This window comes from Scaptodrosophila lebanonensis, unplaced genomic scaffold (assembly GCF_003285725.1).
Source record: "Scaptodrosophila lebanonensis strain 11010-0011.00,11010-0021.00 unplaced genomic scaffold, SlebRS2 tig00000113-arrow-arrow-pilon, whole genome shotgun sequence".
Lineage (NCBI taxonomy): Eukaryota > Metazoa > Arthropoda > Insecta > Diptera > Drosophilidae > Scaptodrosophila > Scaptodrosophila lebanonensis.
Genome location: NW_022060575.1, coordinates 250,616 through 273,510, shown reverse-complemented (window position 1 = coordinate 273,510; position 22,895 = coordinate 250,616). Strand labels below are relative to the sequence as shown.

The following is a 22,895-nucleotide window of genomic DNA, read 5'->3' as shown; positions in this document are numbered from 1 at the left end:
GCTGCGATTATTTACGCACGGTTGCTTCGGTTTAGTATTTTTGTGACAGTGTATCCAAAACATATATAGTAAACATACGACTTACTATTTGTTAAAAAATAGGACCTAAATAGTGTAGCAAGTATCATGATTATTCAAAATAATAAATGTTTGTCAATGTCGATGATATAACAGCATTTGAACTTTTTCACACGACAACCATATGTGTGGTCGAGGGTGTAATTTAACCATTGTGTTAGCAGACAACACTGTCGACTTGTCAATTTCTGTCAAACACATTTTCAGAAAATCAGTAATTAATAAATTAATAGTTCGAATAACAACAATCGTTCCACGAAGTTTTTGTTTTAGGCTGTGGTTTATTTTATTGTCGTATGTCCATCCAGAATTTAAACACTCGAGGTAAGTGTCGTGTGGGCAAGGCAAGCTAAGTAACACTCGCTTACACAGCAATAATTTACGCATGTACAGAAAAATGGCTGCTGTACGCCAGCGCCAGTCATAATGTACATGCACACATGCATATGTACATATGTATATACGCATGTATGTAAGTCGGCATTGCCCCCACTTACAATACTAACACAATTATGTACATACATATGTCTATAAACGAACGTGTGCACTATTGTTTATGCTTCAGACCCCTTTGCTGATGCAATCAAGGGCAATGATGATGATATTCAAGACGGACTTGTGCACATAAGAATCCAGCAGAGGAACGGTCGAAAGACATTGACCACTGTGCAGGGCTTATCCGCGGAGTATGACTTGAAGAAGATAGTCCGCTCCTGTAAAAAGGTGAGTCACATTCAATTTTGTTCAAGTCAAAATAAATGAAATACAAATTTGGAATTTGTTTGATCTAGGAATTTGCTTGCAATGGGACTGTAATCGAACATCCGGAATATGGTGAAGTTCTGCAACTACAGGGCGATCAACGTGAGAATATTTGCCAATGGTTGACCAAGGTGGGATTAGCTAAGCCTGATCAATTGAAAGTGCACGGCTTTTAAATTGATGCCAAGGAACAAACAGTGTGGATTTTTTCCTAAGTCTTTCATTCTTAAGCTAAACCAAACTTGCAAAGTTCTTTGTTCAGAATAACTAACAACACTCCTGATAGAACATTTATATAAAGACAAAGCAATAGACCATTAACTGCGAACAATGTTAATCATAAAGAGTTAAATAAAATTAAATGTTCAATTTAACAACAATACTATATTGAAACTGCAATATATGCATATAAGATAAATCTTGACCAGCACGCATTTGGAGCGACTGTGTTATCAGGTGCAAGGTTATTCGTATCAAAGAGTGCGCCATGTTGATGACGTATGCATTGCTAAAGTGCTTTGGTATTTTATCGGTTAAAGCACTTTTTCATTTAGTATGGTCACACTGTCACCGCGTGTTGTATGTGTATCTGTGGGCATAGCGGAGCGCTCGAAATTTCAGTTTTGTATAGTAAAAAAAGAATTGTTTGACAACAATATCATATCGTGAGCGTTATTCGCGAGCATTATTATAGTTTCATCGCATAAGTACGGGCGTCGGGGTTCGCATACAGATACGTGTACTTTTTGTATTGTTCGAAACGTGGAACGCTTGGTGTTTCGTTTGACAACCTTTGCCGTATATCGTTCCATCATCGCTCTAGAAGCCACACATAACAAGTGGTTTTCATTTTTACAACAAAAGTCCAGTTTGATAGTGTTTTTGTGCAGCCATCGCGAAGTTGGCAAAGGCCTGATTTGATTTCATGTGAATTTGATTAAAAATATAGCGAGATCTGACAGTAAGTAATTTAATTTTTTTCGTAGTTGACTACTTAGTAATTTGTAGATTTTTCGAGTGGCAATTTCGCTCTAGTAAATTTGTTTAATTAGCGGCAATAAATTGTTTTTATATATATTTCATTCCCATCGTTCTTGGTACAAATCCATGACGTAGATGCATAATTAAAAAAACAACATCATACATTAACTTAATTGCAACGCCACAGTTATTCAGTAAACGTTGTAATGTAAAATTTGGCTGGTTTCAGTTAACATTTCAAAGGCAGCAGCTGCCTGTATCAAACAATGCAACCTTGTCCCCATGTGCAATCGGAGGCTTTTAGACGCTTTTTATCGGAACAGTTGACAAAGGCACGGCGAAAGTTTTTCTATAGCGATGATACGTCAAATTTTGGCTTTATAAAAATTTTCGCGTGACGAGTTCGTTTGTTATTGCAAAAAGTTGATTGTATTATTTAAAACATTGAAAACACCAAATATTTAATTATTTAACTTTTGTGGGTACGGCTGGTGCAAAATTGGGCGTGAAATCAAAAAATCAATTGCAAGTTCTCTGCTTGGCCGATTTCAATTTTATTCTCTGTCTCAGCGTATTATTTGTGTGGTGAAGTGGGCAGGCAAAATTGTGTGCAAAAACAGCAGAAACAGCAATCGAAGAGAATAGAAAGCGAAAATAGCTACGGGAAAAGAAAACTAAATGAGAACAAAAATTAAGTCATTCAAGCCACAGCCACGGAAAAACAGACGGCAACGACAACGACAACGTCGTCTACGTCTGCGACAGTCGCAGTCGTCGGTCGCTGAGAAGGAGAAGTTGATGAAAATGAGCAGAGATGAAAAACTAGTGCAGAATTATAAATAAATAAATAAAACCAAATATCAGTGGCGGCGCAGATACACATATATGCGTTTATTATCGTATTACTACAATCACAATCAAGCTGCACACACAATAAGAACATCAAGTGAAAATCAAATTTTCCAAATAAAAGCCTCAACTGGGTGGCAATAGCAAAAGCAGAAGCAGTTCCGAGTGGATACACGTTTGTGTGTGCGTGTGTGTGTGAGTGAGTGTGTGTGTGTGTGTATGTGTGTGTGTGCGCCTCTGCCTGCCTAGCTGTGTGTGAACGTGAACGCGTTTCATCAACGTCGTTTGGGCTGTCGCTGTTTTTCTGTCACTGGTCGGTGTCGGGCGTTCGTTCGAAAGAGGGAAAAAAAAGTGCCGAGTGTGTCTTTGTGTGGAATTCTTGATAATTCCAACATACGTTACCATGGAATATTACCTAGGTTAGTAGTATTTGCATTTAAATTTACAAACAAATGCCGGGGCGTGCTCCTAAAATGCCCCCACCCCCGCACACCCCTGCATATAGTGTGCATATGTTGGTGGTACATACACAGAAGGCACGCATACATACATACATACATACTTCTGTACATAGCTGCATTTACTATATTATTTAAGGTGAGGCGAAACTTTTGCACGCAGCTCCGTTTGTGGTTATGTTAGAATTAAATTATCGTATCTGCCAGTGTTTTTAGTGTATGTGTGTGCTTTGTGCAATATTAAAACCGATTAGACCTATTTTCAATGGCATAATGCCATTAAGAAAGAAAAAATTGTACACCGATTTCTAGCTATTTGGTTCTCTTTCAATTTATCTGCTTAGCATTTTCAATGCATGCACGCACTTATCCATTCATACATACAAACCTACATATGTAGTATGTACATACATACATACATATGTCTCTTCTATACCCCTTCTAAATATGCTAAGAAAGAGGGCGTTGTAGATCGCCAAATTTTTCTTCACACAGCTTCGTTCAGGATATTTTCCACTTTTTTTTTTATTTATCAGCAATTTCCAAGTTAATTAGATAACATTTGAGTATTGAGAGCTACATAACACGGTCTGGTTTGCTCATTTGACATCTCCCATATATGTATACATGCATACATGAATCAACTAATTGTATTTAATTTATTAATTTTTGTATCGCAGGAGGATACATTTATATGAACGGAGATGGAGTCAAAATCCAGCCGTCTGTTTACACGAATGTTCCTGTCGAAACGGCAATGTTAGCTACGAACTTGTTCAGCACTACAACTCAAATAGCAGCCCCAGCAGCGCACATACCGTTGATCACAGCAGCTCCTGCACCTCCCTCAGCTCCAGCTGGTGCAGCCCACTCACAGGCTTTGCAAGTGGCTTCGGTCCCGGTACCGCAACAGCCTCCAGCACAGCACCATCAGCAGCTAATATCGCATACACACGCCGCCGCCCACACTCACACCCACGTGGCAGTTGCGGCCGCAGCAGCAGCTCATCAGCAACAACATCAGCAACAACAACAGCAACAACAACAGCAGCAACAACAACAGCAATCACCACAAACAATCCAAACCGTGCAAGCGGTAGCGCCTACTTCGATTCAAACCACCGGAGGTGCTCCAGTTCACCTGCAAACCCATCCATTGCAATACGGACATCCCCCTCCCCAGCCGCCGCAGGGCATCGCCACAGCGGGCGCAGCTGTCGCTGGCGAACCTATTCAGGCCACTGCACTCGATAATCCCGAATACGCCATCATGAATGGAGCCATAACCCAAGATGGACAAGTCGTCTGTTACACAACTGATGCGCTGGTACCTGGTGTTAATAATACGAATTTAGTTGCTATCGAATCACAGCAGCCGCACATTGTTGTTCCTGCTAATGGGCCGTTGCCGGATCCGCACGGACTTGTGCACCAGCAGCCGCAGCAGATACAACAACAGCAATTGGCAGCTGGTAACATTAACCACAATGCGGGCGCAGCTGCTGGCGATGACCCTGGCATGCCTTTGGACAAACTCAAACAAATGTTAGCTACCCAACTAGAGTATTACTTTTCAAGGTAAACACCACTCGCAGACTTTATAAATATACAAATTCATGACCACCTTTTTGCATTACTCATTGTAGGGAGAATCTAGCGAACGATACTTATTTGCTGTCGCAAATGGATAGCGATCAATATGTACTCATATGGACTGTGGCTAATTTTAATCTTGTTAAGAAACTTACCAAGGATATAAAATTAATAACCGAAGTACTACGCGAATCACCGAACGTGCAGGTAGATGACGAAGGCCTGCGCGTGCGTCCAAATCACAAGCGTTGCATCATCATACTTCGCGAGATACCTGACAACACACCAATGGATGACGTCAAGGTGCGCTTGGCCCATATATGATAATATGAATAGTAGAATTCTCAGCTCTAACATTGCTTCTATCCATATGTCTCTCTCTTTAATTTTGTAGGCTATATTCAATAACGAGAGCTGTCCACGTCCCATCTCATGTGAATTTGCTGGCAATATGTCCTGGTATATTACTTTTGAATCGGACGATGATGCGCAGAAGGCCTACAAATATCTACGGGAGGAGGTTAAGGAGTTTCAAGGCAAACCGATTATGGCCAGAATCAAGCCGAAATCATTTCTGAATAGAATAGCACCAGTACCAAATTTGAAAAACGGCTTTCGTCTCACCTCACCACCGACTTCAGGTGTCTATGATCCGGCCGCTGCTGCTGCCGTTACATATAATACGGCACAGCGATTTGTTTATGCTCCGAATGGCGCCGTAGCTCCTTCACCCGTCTCATATAATGGCCAAGTGTTGATTGTAAGTAGAGCTTGGTTTTATTTACAGTAGTAATAGCCAATTGGCAGAGTTTGGATTGAGCGAGTCACGCTATCGTCTAGACATAAACAAATTTCCTATTTGTTATTATGAAACCAAATCTCTTGGGAAATAATTTTAACAAACTACTTAGCTTAGGCTATTGAATATACTCTTTATTTATTGTAGGCTCAATACGCTATTTTATACATAAAAGATTCGTCATGGGAGTGCAATGTTGTGTATAAAAATGGAATAGTATCAATTATCGAAATATGTGTTTGCTGTAAAATAATCTTAATCTGTGGAATAGTGAGTCTGCTGTCCGCGTTTTATGGAATTTCGTAAATTGGTACTACCTATACGTAGATCTTAGATGATAATAAATAGATACTTAAATCCAGGAAAATATGTGTATAAGCTTTGCTGGATTTTGCTTCTTTAATTATACTTTTTAGAAAGACAAAGGTCGGTAGTTTACTTTCATAGCCATTTGTGAAGCTATTTTTTTTTATTGTTAACTAGTATTATTTGTATCATCATGCCAATTATATGTTAGAATTTTCCGTTTTTCTATAGGACACAGAAAGGACTTCAAATATTAAGATGGGTATGTTTTACAAGCTCTCAGAACCATAGCTTGTAAAACATACCCATAGTTTTTGATAATTTTTCCGGATTTGGAAATTAGTGTTTCGCCAGTTATGCAAATTTATCATGCGAACAAATGGCTTAACCGATTTCTTCATAAATCGGTTACTAATTTGCATAATCATATTAAAAACGCACTCCGTTCGTTCACAGCCATTTCAGCAACAACAATTCTATCCTGGAATTGTCACGCCCTGGCAGACAACCACTGTGGCAGCTTCAGCGCCACATGGTCAGAGTTTCTATGAAATTGGAGGAAATATATTTGCAACCAATGGCTTAGCTCCACAGGCTGTGACTGCTAATTTCACAAACACACCGCCTCCCACCGCACAAACAATTGCAACGACAAAACCTCAGGGAGGCGGTGGTGGTGGGAGATACGGCACCCATCGCAGCAATCTGAACAATCTTGGCAGCGTAAACTCTGGACAACGTGAACAGAGGAGCAAGCCGCCACGCAATACGCAGACGCAGTCTCACCTACAAGGTGGCAATATTATACAATTGTCCGGAGCCATACCGAGCGGCATGGTTAGTGTAGTGCCGGCTACCATTGTCGATCCTATACAACAGTCGCCACTGCAACAGCAGGCGCAGGCTCATCAAATTCAGCAGCCAACGAGTACTGGCCACAGCCAGCATCAGCAAATGGCCACCTCGAGTACAGCTGGCAACACGCGGCATTATGCGTTAAAAGGTAATTGGAAAGGTAAACATATGAGTTTGGCGCCGAATATGTTGTAGTATCATAACATTCTTTTACATTCTCAGGCGGCATACCAAAAAATATGGATAAAACCTATGGCGGAGGATTGGGTGGTGTGACCACCCATCATCACTTCAGCCAACAAGTGCAAACGCTTTCTGGTCATGCGTCTACAGTCCAGCAACAACAGCATCAGCAGCAGTCACAAAATCAATCACAGCAGCAACACTACCAATTGCCTTCCTCCAGTGCATCGTCCACCCCACACACATCCTATGCCACCTCACAAGCCACGGCGGCCTTGACTATGGCGCCACAGCAGTCGCAGCATCACCATCTTGTTGTTCACCATCAGCAGCAACAGCAACAACAACAACAACAAGCTGTGCTTCAGCAACAGCAGCAGCAGGCTGAAATTCAAGAATCAGAAACTGTAGAGCTGCAGCAGCACACTTCACATATACAGCATACCTCGCAGCCAAATCGTAGCAACATGTCCGCTAGCTCCACATCGTCACTGGCAACGTCAATTGGTGTAACAAACAAGGAGCCCCTGCACTGGACTCGACCACACAGACGACGTAGACGTGAGGACGATGGCATCAACTACTCGCCGAGTGGTCGTGTTAATGTAGGTTTTGGGGTTGGGCAGAAAATATGCCCTAAACTGCTGTTTAGATGGTGCAATGCAATATAATTCTAGTAGGAGCACAAACTTAAATTCCTTTATAGCATTATTCATCTCTTTGTAAACTACATTTCTCATGTACACTCGTAATTAGTATTTAAAATAAGCGTATGATGGTTATTATTGTCAAGGTAATGACCATATATGCATAGGTTGGGATTATAGGAAATGCTTCTTTCATAAGGCGTACGCATATGATTGTGGGGTTTTAGGTAATGCTTAAAAATATAAAGAAGGTTAGAATTAGGGATTCAAATTCAGCCTCAATATTAGCCATCTGACATTTGTTGCTTAGAGAAAACAATAGACTTAGTTTTTTTTTTTTTTTTTAATTGTTCTACACCGTCTGATCGGCACTTGGGCGTCACAACTATCAGCTGCTAATTGGTTGCATTTATTCACAGATCTATGGCACATCACCGAATACACATCACAATCAACAGCAAATGTTGTCCTCATCGGCAACGACATCTAGCAATGTGCCACAACCTAGCGGTGGAGGTGGCGGGCAGCATCGCGGCGGTGGCGAAGGCGGTCATCACGGATCCACCTATACCACGCACCGTGAGACGGAGCATCGTGGAGGCTATAAGGGGAACAACTACAATCCCCATTACAATAGCACACATCATGCACAGCACTCGGGAATGTCGAGTGGTACACACCATCATCATCACAGTGCGCTGTCCTCGTCACAGCACCATTTATCGGGTGGCCAGCAGGGCTCCGGAGGCAGTCATCATTACCACAATCATCATCATCATCATAACTCTATTGGTAGCAATGTTGGTAATAGCGGTGGAATTGCTGTCAGTAGCGGTGGCGGTGGCAATAATAATGTCGGCAGTAACGCTTCTGGTGGCGGTGTCAGCAACGAACGTGGCGGTGGGAATTTGCATCATGCCGGCAATCCCTACCAAGGTCACAGTGCCCATCATCAGCAGCAGCAACAACAACAACAGCAGCAACAGCCAGCGGCTCCTGTACAGCCGCCACAATTTGATTTAGAGGCAACTGCCTTTCCACCACTGCCAGCGACCTCGGCTTCAGCTTCCTCTGCGGTGGCACCACATGCTCCTCATGCCAGCAACGCTGCCATTCATAACAATGCCTCCTCGTCGTCGTCGTTAGGACATAAACAAAACAATCAAACTCAGGCACACCATCAAATACAAAGTTCCCATGGTGCTTCCAGTGGCGCACATGCCGCCATAATCGAGACCAGTGCCGCAGGTGGCGGCGGTGTCACATCTGAAGATTTGCCTTTGAGCAATCATCAACAGGGCGAGGGTGCAGCGGGCTCTCTACATTTATCCAACAGTTCCTCTAGTGCGGCTAATAATTGGGCCGAGAATCGCTTGTCGGATGTGGTGCGCACAGGTGGTGGTGGTGCCAAAAGCAAATCACGCAAGGATTCCGCCCACAATAGAAACCATCAACAACAACAACAGCAGCAACAGATTTTGTCACACTATCAATCGTCTGCCATTGATTTTGTAGCCAACTCTGAGGATGTGCCGGCGCGCTCTTTAGGAAACAATACTAAAAATTTTAATAAGCAAGGCTTTAGTAACAATTCGATCAATGTGATAAAGTGTATAACACCAAATATCAACCCCAGCGGTAGTAGCAGCAACAACAATAAGATAAACAATAACAACACGACGGCGACGACACGCGTTGAAAATGCATCTGGTGATGAAGCAGCAGTTGGCGCTACAATTCTAGATAAACCAAACAAGACTGAGGATGACACACATCCAATGCAAGGCAAAAATAACAATAACCATCGTTTAGTTGAAAGCGTTGGATATGGCCACAACGATTATAATATTGCCGAGCAACAGCAGCACCATGTCAAGAGCCAAAGTAACGCATATGCCGGCAATGTGCGTGTGGCCTCTGCTGTCCAGCCTATCGTTCATGTTTCGGGCTCTGGCGCTGGCGCCTGTAGCGTGACGACATTGATAACAAATCTGACTGATTGCAGCTTAAGTCAGCACAAGAAGCCACCATCTGTGGCTGCACTGCATGCCAAGAAGGAGGCCTCCTCGAACAAGGATGGGAGCAAACACAAAAGTGTTGCTACATCCACAAATTCGGTTTCGACTGAAAACATTGCCGCGGCTTCGGCCAGCAAACTGAGCTATGCCCAGGTAGCTCAGCACCACAAAGCTTCAACCGATAGCAAGGACGGATCGACGGGTACTATGTCACCAACCGCCGGCAATAAACTAGAGCTTGCCCTCGGTGATCAAACGGGAGCTGCGACACTCACCGATAAGTTGATTGAAAAACCCGGCCTCGGACAAATTGATAAGACGCGCAACTTAGCGCCAGCGGCTAATGCTGCTTCGACTAAAGCTAATACATGCCAACAGACAACTAATGTGACCACAAATGCCGCTACCTCGATTAGCTCCGCCAAGGATAAAGGTAAGCTGAATTCAACAATGTTTTTTTTTCTTGCATTCTGATAATCGCCGAATCAAGCATATAATACAAGTAGCTTATGGTACAGTGATACTTTATAGCTTGTGATACTGATATCATTAAATAAGAATTAATTAAAATAATTCAATTATAGACATTACACGTATTTTATATCGCTAGTGAAGTGAAGTCATTAACTTCCTTTTCTTTTACATCACGAGATTTAAAAACTAATTTTGAAATGTTTGGACCATATGTGGCATACTCCCAAAACTTTTGATCAAGTTCGATGTTTTGGTATCCTGTTTAGACATAGACGAAAGATCTTGATTAGGAGATATTGGCGTGAAAACACTCCTGCTTAACGATATAATTTTTCGTTTTAATTTTTTTCAGATACTGCTCAACGGGATGGACGACAGAATGCAGCGCTGATCGCATCTCCAAGTGGTGGGAATGCTCGCCACCAGAGCAAGGAAAAGCATTACAACTCAGCAGAGCACTCTGCAAACATTAGTGCTAGTAACAGCGGTGGTGGAGGTGGCGGCGGAGGAGGCGGACGCAAGTCCAGAGGCAATAACTCTTAAAAAGGGGGAGGGACGGCCGCAATAGTGGAGACAAGTTTTGAGTAATTTGCATGATGCTTTACCTTTGCATCCAGTGTACATAAATTCCATATGTAAATACATCAACGTTTTTGTTATATCTATAAGCGTATACAAATAGATATTTATGTCCACTTATGAGGCAAATAGGTGAGTTATCATTGAAATTGTATCCTATACAATTTTCGTAATTCAATGTTGTTTTCAGTTGCCGCACTAATCGGCCCGCAGAGCACACAGAGAGCCGCACGCTGCAACTTGGACCAGTTATCATAATAGTAGGCAAAGGAATAATGGTGCATAATTTTTATGAGTATATATGTATAACCAGCAGTTAATGCAACACTTAATCTACGTTTTTACCTAAGCTTGAAGGGTACACATAGATTAGCACAACAATAAGAAAGTATACAGAACAATATGCCTAGATTAAGTTGCAACACTTGCATGTAGTTAGCGCCACGAAGCATCGAAATGAATGGAAAGAAACCGGGCAGATAATACCTACATACTTTTCATTTTTTTTAATCATATGTGCTACTTGATTACAAGAAAAATAATGATTATAGTATCGCTAGTCCTGACAACGCGAATCTAACGAAAAGTATATTTAAACATCGGCCAGTGCCGGTGTTGGAGTTTTATATAATTTTTTTTTTCACTATACATATAAACGAAACCACATTAATATCAGTTGGTCTTCTTTGAACATGTCACAGTTTACTTTTGATAATCCCCCGGGTCCTTGTACTTAGCTCACGTCATAAACGGATCCATTTCCAAAAAGTCGATTTGAAATTCATGCAGACCAACTGTCTAACAAATGTTTGTGGACTCACTATGAATTAAACATATGTATTACATACCTACACATTCTCGACCACCCCCTTCCACAATCACAATGCCACAACCACCAACGCCCATAAACACACACAGCCACATATATACACGCACTTGGGTATATGTATCTTAATTTTATATGTATACATTTTAAAATTGCATTTTTTCTACATAAAGGCAATTTTCTCAGTTTGATGGTTTCACGTATTTCAACAAATAACAAGTTATGCATTGCTAATAACTAAACTTTATAAAGCGTAGACAGATCATAAGACAACTATCTAATATTATTGATTTACTTTGTAACCATGTATTTCTGTATATACTACGATATTTCACACACTCATCAGCACACAAACATATAACTACATACACACTAAACAAAAAGGTGCCATAAAAGAAATACTAAACACACACAACACACACCATTTTATAAGGCTTAGGACAAATCAAATAGGAATTGTACATTTTTAATAAGCTTTTTTCTGGATTTTGTGAATGCTCCTTGTCTTTTTGGTTGTCCAACGAAGTACATACTTAAATTTGTATACATACAAACACAAACTCAAGTCACTGAAGCTCATATCATCATTACTATCAAAAATGTTTATTTTGCGTGACCTAGAGTTAATTTTGGTTTTTACTTTTCGTTACGCACAAATTAAAATTTTTATTTTTGCAAACTTGTTTGATGATGTAATTTAAGCTTAAGACAGGAATCGGCATTAAAAACAAGAAATAATAACAGATAAACTAAAGGCATAAGATATATAAAACTATTGTAAGTGATAAGATTAGATATGCGTAGATATTCACACTTAATAATATACAAAGAAAAAAAACTTGTAAGTTTCAGAACAAACAGGTCCGCCCTTCTTGTTAGAGCATAAAACCAAAACCCGAAATTACGGTTACTTACTTCCGAATTCCAATCAATCAATTATTAGCAGAGAGACCAAAATTAAAATCCTACTCAAGAAGAACGAAATGAAAATTGATCAGTCCTACACATGCATGTAATTTTTATTTCGAGGACTTTAACATTTTAGTTTAAACCTAAAAACTCTTTCACAAGACTTCCAACCAATGAGAAAATACAAAACAACATATATTTATAAATCTGTAAATATATTTTGTTTCTATGAAAACAATCGAATAAGCTAAGTGCCTATACTAAATATATATGCTGCAGGTTGTACGGTCGGTCCACTGAGATGCATATAGAGTTCTATTTCGACAATTATGTATAGGCTAATACACTATTTCTTGAACATTGATTAGGTCTTGGCCAGTTCTTCCAATCAGTCCTGCTGAGCGGCCGACTATCCGATAGTTTCAAGAAATAGTGTCGCACATTGTGTCCTCTCTCAGTGGCCTGCTGCGTACTCCAAAACAATTTAATTGTAAGATTCATAGCTGTATTGACACACCTATTTGACGGGTGCAGTGTTTCCCAACCACTCTCGCATTTGTAATCGAAACTCGCAAACGCGATCAGTGTTGTTGTTGTTTTGTTACTCTGAGAAGGTAACACTGCACTCGTTGCTTACGGCCACTGTACAGTTGTTCTTCGATAGTGCGGGTGACTTTGACTGCTTTAAAGAGTAAAGAATGAATATAAAAAACAAATTACCAAGTAGAGCATGAATGGCAATGCATTGTGTTGTTGGCACGAATTTCCAGCGTTAAGATTGCGATTGTTAACAATTGGAGTTTTGCTTACCGGGAAGGCTTTAATCATTTTCTGGCTTTCTCAGTGTAGGGGGACTCTCCGATTTGAGCCAATTTCAATTACGCAAAAGAATGATGTGATATTATTCAATTGAAAATTCAATTGTATGCGAAAAACAAAAAATAAATAAATAAAATGGAAAATTGATTGCCAACAGTTTGCTTGCATAGTTCGTAGAGGTAGCGAAAAGAAACATTGTTGATGTTAAATAATTTTAAGGCGATGAAATTGAATATGAATTACATAATTAAATTGTTATTGTAAAATTTCAGTTTTTAAGTTATTTATTGTATGTTTAAGCAGCAGATATGACACCTTGTTATATTACAAACAATATTATGAAGACACGCCCATAGTTATGTATCTGTATCTTTCAAAATGTCAGCCATCCATTAACACCACCTACACATGAAAACAAATTTTGTATAGTTTGGTTTCCTGTTGTTTTTTTTTTTTTTTCTTTCTTCAAATGCTTTGTTGCTAATTATAGTAAATTCAAAAAGTCAGAGTCATTTTTATAGCTTTGAAGCGATTATTATTTATTATAGTAAGCCCTTCCCAAGGACGCCACGAATGCTACGGCTTATTCACCATTCATTTCGTGTCGCTGTGTCTAGTCCCCATTGTTTTTGGCACAGGACCTCGCTATTTAATACACCTGCTGGAACTGCCACTTACTATCATTTATTTAGCTTTAGCTTTCTGAAATAATTCTATATAATCTTTCAAATGGGTTTGACTTATTAGGTATATATATATGAATGAATGTAGAAAGGAGCCGTGGCAATAGCGGGGTAGATCCTTGAGAAGGATGAGTTAGATACTTTGTTTTGGAGAAACGGTGTGTTTATTATAATTTTACCGGAAAGCTTATTTTTTTTTTTTGAATAGCATCAATGAAAAAGATATGCTTACGCACATTGTTATAACTAATGTCTGTTAAACAAAGGAAGTAATATGTAATGATAAAATATATATTCATTGTACCAAAATTGATAAATGTAAAGTTAAAGATTATAAAATTACATATGACTAAAGTATAACTATGTAACTATGTAATAACATACAATATCCCTATGAAAACAGAACTATTCAGAGAATTATTGAAAGTGTAAAATGCATACTTATAAATAAAATATAATAAACAAACCAACACAATACACTGAGAAACAAACAATAAACACGCAGCGTAATTCATTTTCAGCAAATCTGTATCGTTAAGAGTGAAATTTGTACGTTAAAACAAAAAACAAAAAAAAACAAATGATAAAAGCAAAAATAAATCTAATAAATAAATATAGCAAAGTTAAATCAAATTTATACTTATGAGCTAACTAACACAAAATAAAGGAAAAAAAACTTAACGACACGAAAAACACGTAAAAAACAACTCATATTTTATTTTACTGTATCATATATTATACATAAATACGAAAAATCAAATAAAACGCATGCAACAAAAGGGCAGTGCATAATGTAGATTAAATGTAGATAGCTGAAACCAATAAAAAAAAGTTAACCAGAAAAAGCTGTACACAACATTTTAAACTGGTGCTTGCTTAAGTGAGGAAAGCAATTATATGGGCCGATTATGCAAGGGAACATGTGTTCAGGCTACTGTCATCCAGGAGTTATATTTATTATTTTTTGTTTCATAAATATTTGCTTAGTTGTCCTAACAATTTCATTGACCAACCAGAAAAGTCCACAGATAAACGAGAAATACATATTTCAGCAGCACCGTCACAAAATAGAAAAACTTCCTCGCTAGGGTGGTTTTTGGATACAACAAATTTAATGGAAAAACAAATTGCAAGGATTGTACAAAACTTAACCAAAAACACTCGCTAAACATCATTAAGTATAAATTTGACTTAAATGGTATTGCAAATACCCTAATTAATTGTATTATTATAATTATTAATGTTATTGTAAGGCGCACTAGTAGATAAAAGGGTGTAACTGTGCCCCAGATGCGGGCGATGCAGTCTCTTTGTCCCCTTTATTATCGGAACTATTAGCTGCTGTACTCTCGGCCGTCAGACTAGGACTTGCAACATTCGTAGCCGGCTGTTGTTCTTGACTCGTTGCTTCGTTAATTTTGTTATCGGTATCGGTTGTGGCTGCCACATCTGGATCTGGGTTAGACCCGCCATAAGACATATTCTGTGAAGATTTATTGCTATTCGCACAACGCGCGATCAAGTCGTCGTATGGTTTATCGTGGAGCAGACAGACCAGAACCACTGTCATATTATCACCACCCAGACCGCCCATCTGGCAGTCGGGCGCAAGACAATGATTCATCAGTTCCTCGCATATCTCCTCTGGATACATGCCCATGCCGATGCGCGATCGACAGAATTGCAGAACTTCCGCATTACTCATCACATCCCAAATGCCATCACAAGCCAGCAAAATGAATTCCCAATCCTCCAATATCTTACGCGTCTCTACGTCCGGGTAGGCTGCGAGAGACCAGAAGTAGATGAGTTTATTAATAACAATAAGACAACAAAGTGCTTTGTGCCTATTTACATACCTGTAACGATTTGCTCTTCCGGCTTTTTGTTTGCATTTCGCTTGAAAACGAAATCTCCTAGTGCCCGTGAGAGTGCAAGATTTCCATTAACACGGTTGAATTCCACCCAGCCCCCGCCCTCGTTAATGCGTTTCGATTCTGCTTCATTATTCGGCTTGTGGTCAATCGAAAGTACCTCTAGTTCGCCATTTACGCAGGCAATGGCGCGTGAGTCGCCGGCATTGGCGCAATACAATATGTTGTCCTTGATAAGTACGACCACGGCTGTAGAACCGGCCATTTGTTCGCCACATGAGTCATTGTGTAGCATTTCGTAATCCATGTCTAAAAATCCCTGGTAAATTACAAGTACAAGTGCATAAGTTAACTACAGAATGACACTTTAATATAAATCGTATTTGTACGAAACGTATCTTTATGGAAACGTTTTTTTTTTTTTTTTAAATCTCTAACGATATTTAATAAATAAATTAGTTGCACAAAATACGTACTTGCTTCAGGGCCTTTACAATATCGTTCTCGTTATATTCGGGTCGCTTTAGTATAAACTTGTGTAAATGTTTACCACAGTATTGGGCCACTGTTGCCCCGCCATGTCCATCGTACACAGCGAAAAATGCTGCTCCAGGATCATCGGGAAGCGAGAGTATGTGTGTGTGTGAGTCCTCCATGTTTATGCGCCAGCCTTGCATGCAACTAGAGCCCACGCGATATACCTGGTTTTGGCAATAAGACGATTCCTTCGCCGTGACAGGCTCTGATAGTGTTTGTCCCATTCTGACTTATACGCACGATTGGTATCGATGATTTAGGAAGATTTGAATATCTGGGCAGGCATATGAAGAATTAATATTATTCAGATTTTTCATAGACATGACAACATGGACATTAAGATTAGCATATCAACGTTGCAGCGCCTTATTGTTAACTTAATGATATGGCGGACATAAGATCTAATAAAACAAACAGCTGAACTTCTAGATTAGCAATAGAACAGACGTAGCTAGCTGACGGATAAAAACATTGCTTGAGACGTAGCAATGATATAAAATGATGGGGCGAACGCGTTTGTGTGGGCGCTTTTTAAAGTGCTCGGCAAACACAAACAAAAAACGATTAAATATTCGCGTGCAACGCGCACATAGCCCTTGGTCATGAAAATAAGGAAGTAGTGAAACTTAAAAATAAAAATAAATTGGACAGAGCAAAGGGCAGGCAGGGGCCAGAACCCAGTCCAGATAAAACCTGATAAGACATGCACAAACAAAGCCGCATGTTTCACAATTAGTTGGCACACTTTTTTAACTGCCAACGGTCTGATAGGCGAAAACGGACCTGAAGATTTGCAATTTGAAAAAACAATACAAAGGCTTCTGGTACTCTAATTTTCGATTGCTCACCTGGGGCTGTTGTTGGCGTTGATAATACATGAACCACTTTTAATCAGTGCCGTTTAAATGAGCTTCACTGCGGGACGTCGTCAGTTTTTTTCTTGGTAAGTTGGTATTGGTAGGCAGGCAGCAGCAGCGGCAGAGCGTGGTCTTGTTGTTTTTGTTAATGGCACGGAAAATGCGCCAATTAAATGCGAATCTTTGCTCTCAATCTGAGGGACTTTTTGTGTTTTGTTGTTGGCACTGGAGCAACAACTCTGAATCTTAAGCTTTTGGATGAATTTAATGCACGCCTTACTTAATGTACAAATATTATTTTTTCTGTTGGCTCTCGTGCTAACCTACTATGTTAAATGGAAATGTGCTAATCAAAGACATTGTTTTCATTTTGTACATTTTGTAATGCACCGAGTTGGCAGCACTGAAAACAGCAGACCAGCTGTTTGACTACTGCCGTTACAGTTCAAAATGTAATACTCACCCCTTTGTCTTATTAACAGTTAGCTGTTGTCTCTTAGTAGGTTTTATATATGTAATTGATGTAGATTAAATCATTGTGGCAGGAGGAGTGTATTTAAAAATAAAACGTCTGTGCACACTCCAACTCTTCAAGCTTTCTTCCACAACTCCCATCCCATTGTTATCGCGTAGTTGTTGATGCTTTTGGTTGCCGTTGTTACTGTTGTGGTCGCCTCTGCCGCTGCGCTGTCGCTGCTGCTGTGTTGTTTCGCTCTAGAGTGCATTGAATTTTGCGAATTTTGTTTTGCGGCAAATACTAAATTTCAAGGACAAATGACGTCAGCTAAACATTTTCGTTGTTGTTTTTGGTGGTGTATTTGTTGTCCAGTGGCGCACATGGACAGGGGGTCTCTGCTCCTCATTTAGATATAAATACATTTACAATCCACACCTACGCCACTGTCCGCAATCGCTTACTTTTATTATCGTTTTTTTTTTGTTTGCATGTTGCTTCTTTTTTCTGTTATGTGGGATTGACTCTGCATTTTTTCGCGTTTCTAAAAAATACATTATTAAATATTTGCACAGCAGCAGCAACAGCAAATACAACAGCAATGGAGAGTATAGCTTAAACTCTTATGTATATGTACATATATTCTGTTTTGATGAAATATTTTTATCATAGAACTGCTAGGGTAATGCGAACTGTTTGTGACAACAACGTCAATGATCTTAGCAGCTAAAGAAATTTGCAAGTAGGGAGGGTTTGAATTTTGACAATACTTGTGTATAGAGCAGTATTTGGCACTTGTTTAGATCGATTATTGGATTTTCGTCTATTTCCAACTCGCTTGATTTTCTGTTGGCTGTGGAATAATAAAATGGTCTGCCACTTTACAGAGGAAAGAACAGTTTTAAAAATTAGGTCGTTATGACGCTTAGAATATTAAAGGTACAAATGTATGGACTCGTACATACACATTAAGTTTGTTAACAAGTTGAACGAGTGCTTAAAAACAAGTTCCCTTTCTTATAGTATGTATGTATGCACATAAATCGCACTTAAAAACGAATTTTCTTATGCCGTATACCTAAGAATGAAAGCGTATTTTAAGAATTCTAAATATGACCGGTGCGTATGAACATTAAAACCTTTTTATCCTTAACCCTGGAAATGTATCGCTCTTTAGACCCCCTTTAAGGGTATTGGCAGTCGAAACGACTACTATCAACTTTGAGTCAACCAAACAGAAACAAAAATAATAAAATATATTACAAATTCAATTTGTAATGATTTAATGTTAACCCTGAATATTATTGCATCATTATATAAGATAGTTCATAGTAGTATTACAAGTACTTCACCCTAAGGGTAAAAAGGTAAACTAGAAAGTCTAAGAGCAATACTAATAACTTGCTAATAAGCACTCATGCCTCCTCCCCTTCAACCAATAGCTGTCAGATTTATAACAACCGGAGACACTCAAACAGATGAACTGCCTCTACACAGCTTTAGTAAAAGTTTTTGAAAAATCAACTTAGACGAATTAAATCATCTTGTGGGCTAGAAAGAATGCACAAATGCAAAGGATCAAATGCAAGGATCATTGGAAGTCAAATCGCCACATCTGCCTTCATGAATAATGAAATAGAACGAGCCTTCCCTTAGTTCGTAGTACATATACTAACATACATACATATGTACGTATGTATACATACATGAACATTGCAATGATTTCTTTATGTTTATGACTTTTGTTATCGCCTCCTCGCTGGCGCTTTGTGGATTCATTGAAAGTGCAAGCGCAGCACGCATTTTATTTCCCAACCTCGAGCAACGCGCATTTAATATGCATTTAACGTCTGCAGTCGATCCATAGCCCTCCCTCCTCAATGCCCCCTGCACTATTCGCCGCGTTTCCCGCGCTAAATTTCCATATTGTTTGTCAGTCGTTTAAGTTGCAGTTGGACGCACGCATCAGCGCAATAGCGACGACATTATCGCGTACAGCCCCCGTTCCCGATCCAGAACCGTGTTCCCGTAACATCCCACAAGAACACTTTCAAACCGTATGCAGGCTGCATGCAAATGTGAGACCGCAGAGAACGAAGCAGATGGACAGATGGATGGATGGATGGATGGATGGCTGAACGAGCTGGCTTGCCTATGGACAGACCCACAGATATCGCAGCAGTTCAATCACATTGCACAAAAGTTCGAGGTCAGTTATAAAAATATATGCTGCCCCTCCCTGGTTGGGACTCTTTAGAGCGTCGCCTCTCTCACTCTCTCTATAGTATTATTCTCTGCCTCTCATTCCGATTTGTTTTGTATTAATTTGTTCGCATTTCAGCGGCGACAAAATAAATTTCTTTGTCTTTGCACAAATGGTCGGACCCGGCCCAGGGACCAAATCAAAGGGTTGCTGTTGCTAGCAGACCACAAAGGCTTTTGTTTCAGTGCAGAGTCCCTGGAGGGCTGCTGCTAGCCGGCCATTCAAGTGTAAGTAGGCCACTAGAGTGCCCTGTAACTCGAGTATCAGTAATGAGAGGGAGAGAGAGCGAGAAAGAACAGGAGGCTCTGCAATTGTGTAATGCAATGTTTTGAGAGGGCATTGACTCGCGCCTCAAGGATAATGGAAAGTTAATGTTTGTGGTTGTGTTTGAACCACAAACGGCCAGATCTTAGCCAGACGAAGCGATCACAAAGCACAATGAAAAGCGATAGAGCACACAAAGCTGACCAAGTTGTCCCAGACAACAGTGGGGCAAGGCGATGGCATTAGCCGATGGCTATTTGGGACCAGACCGGAATGTTGTTGAACTTAATTTCAGTTTGCGACTGCCTTCGCTATTCTTGCTGTTGCCGTTGTTGTTGTCGCAATGAAATGAAATTTCGATAATTTCCAGAGAATTCATGCCACAGATTTGGTGCAACTTTGCCGCGGCCAGCCCGCATTGCCTGTGCGATGAACTGACGGCCAAACTAGTTGGACGACTCTCCCTCCCCCCCCAGTTCCTGATGTCTCTTATATTGAGCTTAGCTTGGGGCTTGGAAATTGTTGTTGCTGTTCTTGTTATTGTTGCTGCTGTTTTAAGGATCGCGAGTCCGACGCTTAACCATGCGCATGCGCATCTCGCTCGTTCGCTTACTTGCTTCACTCCAGGCAGGTTCATTAACTTGTTTGCTCAGTTGGTGTGTTTTTTTGGGCCATACATGTAGTCGTCGTTGCCGGCACCATCACCATAGCAGTTCCTGCCACCGCCACCGCCGCCATAACCAGCATCCGCAACCAGACAATAATGATCTTCACTGGAAATGCGCGCCCCGAGTTTGCCCCTGTATAGTAGTTCTCGTGGTTCTGTTGGCTGCGGTTGTTGTTGTTGCTGGTGACTTAGTTGCCACACCCATGGATTAGCAGCTACAGGAAAAATATTTCACTTGAACTCGATTCAAGGAAGCATCTCGCTTTGGTAAAGTGATAGTTCAGATTTGAAGACAGCTGCTTTTTTATCTGAAGCATATGGACAAGATTTACGACTTATTTTAAAATATCTCAGATTATCCTTGTTCTGTATTTTTCCAATAATTTATATAATATTTATTCTATTCTCTTTGCGGAGTTCACAATAATATCTCAATTCTCTTACGTTAAATGAATGTGAACTATTCCCCGTTCGGAAGAATGTGTGCATTACGGATGTACATTTATTTAGTTCGTCAGAGTAAATGCTTTGATTTATTACTTATTATGTTCGAATTAGACGTTAGTGGGCTGTCAGAACCTCATTTAAGCTAAAATAGTTTCTTTTGTTCGTTAGAAGATAACCATACTAATGTTCTTCTGGGTAATACTTTATATAGCATAACAAAACGTTTTTATCTATGAGTCATACATCGTCTATGTTATCTGGCGCGTTGTAGTGTCCAATTTCCTACAGGGGCAATCATAAATGATTTGAGTTGTCATACTCTTATATTTTATCTATTATGCTGCGGTCACCTTGGATAAGCGGAGCAGCATCATACGATTTTGCCGTTGCTTATCAGTACATACGTTTTTTTGCAGACTTCGGCTAAGCGCTAATGTTGTTGTTGATTCAAGATCGGCTTTGGCTGAAAATTGCATAGGGCTAGCTAAAGTGTTTGCATGGGGTACAGTTCACTTCTATACCGACTTCTGAGTGAAGCAGACTAAGTCTGACAAGTGATTGTGTCCAAGAGCCGATTATAATACATTGCACGTGGGAAAAAAAATAATTAACAAGAATTGAATTTAACGAAAAGTTAAAGTAAATATAAATTCCCCAAAATCAGTGTTTATTCAGTTTTTCTACTGGAGTGGCCAGGTAAGTTAGTGTCGTTCTATTATGAATATAGCCTACAATTTCAACTAATTACAGTGCCTAGTGCCAGTGCCCTTACCCTCACCCTTGGGTTTTTGATTCCTGATTAGGGTCGCCCCAAATCTCGGGTATATGTCACATATATATATCTATGCGTGGTAAATCTTCGCACGCATAAGCAAACGTGGAGGTTCATATAAAACCCACTTATCTGACGGTGACGTCATGACTAGGCTGCAGTCGCCGCTTTAGTTACTGGCGACAGCGCTGCAAGCGTCGCTGCGACCGTTTTCTGTATTTCGGCAACTGCGCTGTGGCTGTTTTTTATATCAATTGGAGCTGCAGCTGTTTCATCAAATTGGAGGCGTGGTGATTTCTAAGCCTAGCCAGATGCTGTCTAACGGGACAATGTTTGAATACTTTTTTTCTGAGCGTCGCCGAAATGTATTTCTGGATCGCCGAAGGAAAAATGCGATGCCATCTCTGAAACGACCAATTTTCCCAATGATGTGCTAGGTCTTTTCGCTTTGCTTTATATAATGAAAATCGTGGATCACTCTTAAGTGACTAAAAAGAATTGCTAATTTATTTGTATTTTTTTTTATCAGGCAATTCGGGTGCTGCGTCACATTACGTCACTTCAGGTTAAAAATAGTTTTTTTCTTTAAAGTGTTCTTAATATCTTAACTGATTTGAAAAGAAAAAAGGAAGAAATGTTAAATGAAATGATAATGGACCATGCGTTAAAAAAAACAAAAAGTAAAATACTTTAATTTAATTTTTTCTTAATTTAATTTTTTTTAATTGTAATCTTTAAAAGTTTCAACTCACGCATGTTTATGTAAAAGTTTGATCCACTATAATTGTAATTTTTCTAAGAATTCCAGCATGGTCTCATTGAGCTCAACGACGGCATTGCTTGGTAAGTCCAACCTATGTATTTTTATAGTTGATCATGACTCCTTTACATAACCTACATGCGTTTAATTTAAACCAGTTATTTGAAACTATACCCGCCTA

The 22,895-nt window shown here is 39.8% G+C and overlaps 3 protein-coding genes across 5 annotated transcripts; 2 read left to right on the top strand and 1 right to left on the bottom strand.

Moving 5' to 3' along the window:
* Positions 1-244: 244 nt before the first annotated feature.
* LOC115628322 (eukaryotic translation initiation factor eIF1) lies at positions 245-1,222 on the top strand. Its single transcript, XM_030524377.1, has 3 exons — positions 245-402; positions 644-801; positions 870-1,222. The coding sequence occupies exons 1-3, from the start codon at positions 375-377 to the stop codon at positions 1,014-1,016; spliced, it is 333 nt and encodes a 110-aa protein (XP_030380237.1). The 5' UTR covers positions 245-374; the 3' UTR covers positions 1,017-1,222.
* Positions 1,223-1,461: 239 nt separating this feature from the next.
* LOC115628440 (la-related protein Larp4B) lies at positions 1,462-14,289 on the top strand. Of its 3 annotated transcripts, none has more exons than XM_030524544.1 (9): positions 1,462-1,801; positions 3,809-4,706; positions 4,775-5,024; positions 5,116-5,481; positions 6,283-6,841; positions 6,904-7,469; positions 7,931-9,962; positions 10,356-10,714; positions 10,773-14,289. In XM_030524544.1, the coding sequence occupies exons 2-8, from the start codon at positions 3,823-3,825 to the stop codon at positions 10,544-10,546; spliced, it is 4,848 nt and encodes a 1,615-aa protein (XP_030380404.1). In that variant the 5' UTR covers positions 1,462-1,801; positions 3,809-3,822; the 3' UTR covers positions 10,547-10,714; positions 10,773-14,289. The 3 variants fall into 3 exon arrangements, with proteins under 3 accessions (XP_030380404.1, XP_030380403.1, XP_030380402.1); XM_030524543.1 differs by lacking the exon at positions 1,462-1,801 and adding an exon at positions 2,254-3,089 and having other exon boundaries at positions 6,283-6,829; XM_030524542.1 differs by lacking the exon at positions 1,462-1,801 and adding an exon at positions 2,254-3,089.
* Positions 14,290-14,904: 615 nt separating this feature from the next.
* LOC115628303 (probable protein phosphatase 2C T23F11.1) lies at positions 14,905-17,370 on the bottom strand. Its single transcript, XM_030524350.1, has 4 exons — positions 17,079-17,370; positions 16,170-16,504; positions 15,679-16,012; positions 14,905-15,604 (listed from the first exon to the last, which is right to left on the bottom strand). Exons 2-4 carry the CDS (start codon positions 16,452-16,454, stop codon positions 15,078-15,080), a joined length of 1,146 nt encoding a protein of 381 aa, XP_030380210.1. The 5' UTR covers positions 16,455-16,504; positions 17,079-17,370; the 3' UTR covers positions 14,905-15,077.
* Between the last annotated feature and the right edge of the window lie 5,525 nt (positions 17,371-22,895).